Here is a 5,375-nt window from a genome sequence, read left to right on the forward strand (position 1 = left end):
TGTAACTGACCCGAGGCATGTCCGGGAAAAAACTAGTTATTTTTACAAAACATGTAATGGTAAAATAAAGCATTATTTTTTTATTATTTATTTTACAAATGAAAGCATTATATTAACTACCTGTTTTATAGAAGAGACTTATAGTACAAAATAGTAAAAGAAAACATATTAAGATGAATTTACTAATTATTCAAAGGCACGATAAGTTATACTTCCTCCGTTCTATAATTAAATGGAACACTTCTCTATTTTATGTGAGTGCTTTTTAGAGAAGTGTTTCACTCATTATGGAACGCAAGAAGTATTAATATTATTATAATACTACCTCTTATTTAGTTGCAACAATCTCTACTTTTAGGTGTTTTTTATTAGTTGCAACATTTTCCTTTTTAGAAAAGCTGTTGGGATAATTTGACTATATTACCCTTACTTCACCTACTCTCTCCAATTTAATTACAGTACTAGTAGCAGGGGCAAGTGGGTCAATTATATTCTTTTTTCTCATTTCTTAAAGTTTGTACAAAAAGATGAATATTGCAACTAAAAAAATAGAGGTAGTATGACTTTAACATTGGAGTTTGAAGCGTTCAAGAGCAGATTGGACACCATAATATATATATATATATATATATATATATATATATATATATATATATATATATTATATATATATATATATATATATATATTATATTATATAATATATATATTATATATATATATATATATATATATATATATATATATATATATATATATATAATATAATATGTTAATTAAGTTGAAATAAATTACCAACAACGTAACAATAATACATTCACTCAAGTTTATGATTACAATCACTCTTAGCTTGAGAGGCCACTCATATAATATAAGTACTTCTTATTGTGGCTTATTGGAAACAAAAATAAAAGTAGATATCCCCATTGGCTGAATACAGTAGCCTAAGACTTGGAGAACGTCATTAATTAGCGCTCGAAAATTCCTGAATTTGACATGGAGACAATGAAAGGATTAGCTATAATTATAAAAAGTAATAAAAATAAAATTAATAATGCAGCTAGGTAGGGAAAAATAAGGATGAAAAGGTAAGGAAAATCTCCTTTATATATTTAGTAAGAGGCTCATTTTATAGCTGATACATAAGAAAAACAAAAGTGATATATATAGCATGGAGTATAATCTTCATTTTGCTTATTATATATATTTGCTCATGTATAGCCTCCAAATGAGCAAGAATATAACCTTGATATACTATACTATAGACATGCAATAATACTCAGAGTAACATGAAATTTAGATATCTAAAGTAGGAAATTATAACTTATTACCTTCCTCACGAGAAGTCCAATTGACTCGATATAGCCGTCGCTCCTTCCAAAAACTCCAACAACAGGACCATCAGTTATGTTTGGCGATGAAAAAGCAGTTAAATTATCAACATCCTTTCCTTGTCCATATGGTCCATATCCTTGAGGATTGAAATTGGTCTGAATCTTCAATGTCGCAACATCAACTTGCTTCCGATCTCTATCGTTTCCATACGTTCCACTAACACCGGTTAGGTATTCACCATCCTTGAGCACAATCTATTATTTTATAGATACATGCATGTTTGGATGGAAAGCAAAAAGACAAAAAGTTTGCATTAGATAGTGATCTAAATGAATGCAAATAAGCTATTAGTTTCCAAAGACATGAAGATACATGCATGTATTCACCTGATTAACAAAGTGTGTGCTGGTTGGTGGGCTAGTGCCACCGATCTGCACAGTCCTGGTACTTCCATCAGGCTTAGCTATCACAAATCTGATTCCATCCACAATGTATCCACTGTCCACTGTTAGTGTAGTGAAACGCTCACCATCAGCAAGTTGAACGCGATAGTTTTCCGGCAATTGAGAACCATAAGGCCCGTATTGTTCAATCACCTGCCCCTGTGAGAGTTTACAAGAACATTTAGAAAACTAAAATTTGCATGCATGTATGCTATTAGAGTATGGTAAGTATATTATATTAGAGTCCTAGACTAATAAGGAAACGAGTATAATTACATGTTAATATAATATAATATACTTACCGTAATTCTAATACATGGTAACAAAATATAAATAAGACAATTAAAAGTGGGTAAATAGATTGGAGAATAGAAATACTTATTCATCAACTTTGCATAAAGAGAATTATAGAAAAAAGAAAGACTAAGAAAGCCAAGTACTCACGCTAGCAACTGCTTGAGCCATTTCTTAAATTTGCAGATTAGCACGTAGGTTTTAGTAGTAACTTTGCTACTAGGATATGGTTTCTTGTTCTCTCCTGGATGATGTTTGTATCTATTTATACATATATACCATGAAGAGGCCAAGAGGGCAATGTTGTGATTTTTACTCCACAAAAGAACATATTCTCTTGGACAACTTGTCTTTTTATATCCATAACATTATATCGATCTATGTCTGCTTCTTTTCATTTTTATCCGTCCACACTACACGATAAATTTAAGACATGAATGTATGCGACTATGCATTAAATATTTAAACCAACAACTACAATTGTTAATTAAATTACTTACTTATTAGTTATTACTTAAATATTGATGCTATAACATGCATTCGTATGTGTATCAGTAGTGGCGGAGCCATAATTATTTTATTGGAGGGAATATAAGATTATATGAGAAAAGAGGTAGTTATGACAACCATAAAATCTATCTCTAGTCAAGAAAAATTGATGCCATTAATTAGGGATGGTATTCAAAGCAATCAACTCAAGATAATGAGGGGTTATCATAAAGTATATTCCCGTTTCTTATCATAGTTAAAAAAGTAATCCAAAAATTAGTATCACCACAGTAACAAACAATAAAATGATTCGATTGGACTTTAACAGATCGTAAAAGAATATCAATACAATAATATACATATTTAAATTTGATTTCAATCGGTGTTATATTTTTATAAATTATTATTGTGAAGAGGGGATTATTTTATATAAAAAAGAAACAATGAGAATTTAAGATACAAGGTAATCTATATAAATATATTAAAAGACGTGCATAAACAAGAAATCGCGCCACGTGGCGCTCTCCCTAGGGAATTTTGATTAGTTCATGTGATCCATGTCAATAAAAGAATTTAGAGATTGCATAGTATAGGGTTTGATCGTGAGACCTCAAGTACATATAGTAAAGTCTTAACCACTAGGCTGAATTGTATTTAGTGTTATTATCATAAAGTATTAATTAATAAATGAAATTTTTCATACCCGGAGCATAGCCCGGGCCTAATAACTAGTTCATTATCTAAAAGTGAACCCTTTAAATTGTAGAGTGGCCTCTTTAAGTTACAAAGTCCCCCTCTTAAGTTACAAATAAAGTGGGTCTTACCAAATATTCTATTGCAAAATAATCTTCCACGTGACTTATCAATTAGAAAAAAAGAATAGGATTCCCCTCAAAAAGAAAAAAAAAGAATATATAGGAGACTACTCAAGCGCTTTCAAGTTGCTAGCACAAAAAAAAAAAGCAATGTCTCCTGCAACGGTGCAACCGAAAGAAATGAGAGAACAAGGAACCAAATAAAGCATTTTAAAAAGAAAGAAAAAAGAATCGAAAGAATATAGGATGAGATAAAAACAAGAAAATTTGTTCAAACTTGAAATTGTAGAGAAGTTCAATATATGTGATGAAGTTCGAGCTTAAGTAAGGCTAATTTGACTTGACTCGCAACTTCTCGCGTCAATCTCGAGCTAAGTAGAGCGCACTTGAATTAAGTATTGATCGAGTATTGTCAAAGCTTTCACCGAGTTTGGATCTTCTATAGTTTTGATTTTAAAAACTCTACAAGGTGCGTGAGCCATTGATTTAAAAATTAAGGACTCATATTGGTGGGAGGGAAAAATTGGGGTGTGGATTTTGATGAGAAAAAATAAATGGGATTTTAGAAAGATTATATTTGAGTCATTGTTTTTTTTTATTCAATGTTTTATATTAGTCAGACTCTACCTTAAATAGTTGTTTTAGAACTCTAAAGGATCGAAACACCCACTACACTACCATCTTATTACTCTCATATAAGTAATTAAAATGACATTAAGATTTTTTTTTATCCATGGTAATGAAGGGTACTTTTTTGTAGGGGAGAAATCAAGAGTACTTTTTTTGTACTTAAAGTATATTTCTTTTCTTATCATAGTTAAAAAAGTAATCCAAAAATTAGTATCACCACAGTAACAAACAATAAAATGATTCGATTGGACTTTAACAGATCGTAAAAGAATAGCAAATACAATAATATATATTTAAATTTGATTTCAATCGGTGTTATATTTTTTTTAATTATTATCGTGAAGAGGGGTTATTCTTTATAGATAAGATCTAGAGCAAGAGGAAATAGTTATCATGAATTAAAAAGATATTTAAAATTATCTCATTTGAGACTCTGAAGGTAATATTTTGTGTAAAAAGAAACAATGAGAATTTAAGATATAAGGTAATCTATACAAATATATTAAAAGGCGTGCATAAATAAGAAACTGCGCCACGTGGCGCTCTTCCAATGGAGTTTTACTTAGTTCATGTGATCCATGTCAATAAAAAAATTTAGAAATTGCATAGTATATGGTTTGATCCTGAGACCTCAAGTATATAATAAAAGTCTTAACCACTAGGGTAAGTTTGTATTTAGTGTCATTATCATAAAGTATTATATTAATAAATAAAAATTTTTCTTACCCAGGGCATAACCCAGACTTAATAACTAGTTTATTATCTAAAAGTGACCCCTTTAAATTGTAGAGTAGCCTCTTTAACTTACAAAGTCGCCCTCTTAAGTTACAAATAAAATGGGTCTTACCGAATACTCTATTGCAAAATAATCTTCCACGTGACTTATCAATTAGAAAAAAAAGAATATGAGACTACTCAAGTGCTTTCTAGTTGCTAGCACAAAAAGGAAAAAGCAATGTCTCCTGCAACCGAAAGAAATAGAGAAAAGAACAAATAAATCATTTTAAAAGAAAGAAAAAAAGAATCAAAAGAATATAAGATGAGATAAAAACAAGAAAATTTGTTCAAAACTTGAAAGTGTAGGTAGGAGTTTCAATGATATATGTGAGTGAAGTTCGAGCTTAAGTTAGGCTGACTTGACTTGACTCGCAACTTCTCGCGTCAATCTCGAGCTAAGTAGAGCTCACTTGAATTAAGTATTGACCGAGTATTGTCAAAGTTTTCACCGAGTCAAGTTAATTCACTCTTTCCGAGTTTTAATCTAGTCAACCTCGAGTAGCTCATAAATTACAAAAGGAATGTCAAAATCAAAATCGACACTGAAAGAAAACTATCGAAAATTAATTTACAACATTCACTTACAAATCAC

The 5,375-nt window shown here is 30.3% G+C and overlaps 1 protein-coding gene across 1 annotated transcript; it reads right to left on the reverse strand.

Moving 5' to 3' along the window:
* Window positions 1-791: 791 nt before the first annotated feature.
* On the reverse strand, window positions 792-2,330 carry LOC125498248 (jacalin-related lectin Calsepa-like). Its single transcript, XM_048646142.2, has 4 exons — window positions 2,223-2,330; window positions 1,722-1,937; window positions 1,332-1,589; window positions 792-985 (listed from the first exon to the last, which is right to left on the reverse strand). The coding sequence occupies exons 1-4, from the start codon at window positions 2,241-2,243 to the stop codon at window positions 965-967; spliced, it is 516 nt and encodes a 171-aa protein (XP_048502099.1). The 5' UTR covers window positions 2,244-2,330; the 3' UTR covers window positions 792-964.
* Between the last annotated feature and the right edge of the window lie 3,045 nt (window positions 2,331-5,375).

This window comes from Beta vulgaris, chromosome 6 (assembly GCF_026745355.1).
Source record: "Beta vulgaris subsp. vulgaris cultivar EL10 chromosome 6, EL10.2, whole genome shotgun sequence".
NCBI classification, from domain to species: Eukaryota; Viridiplantae; Streptophyta; class Magnoliopsida; order Caryophyllales; family Amaranthaceae; genus Beta; species Beta vulgaris.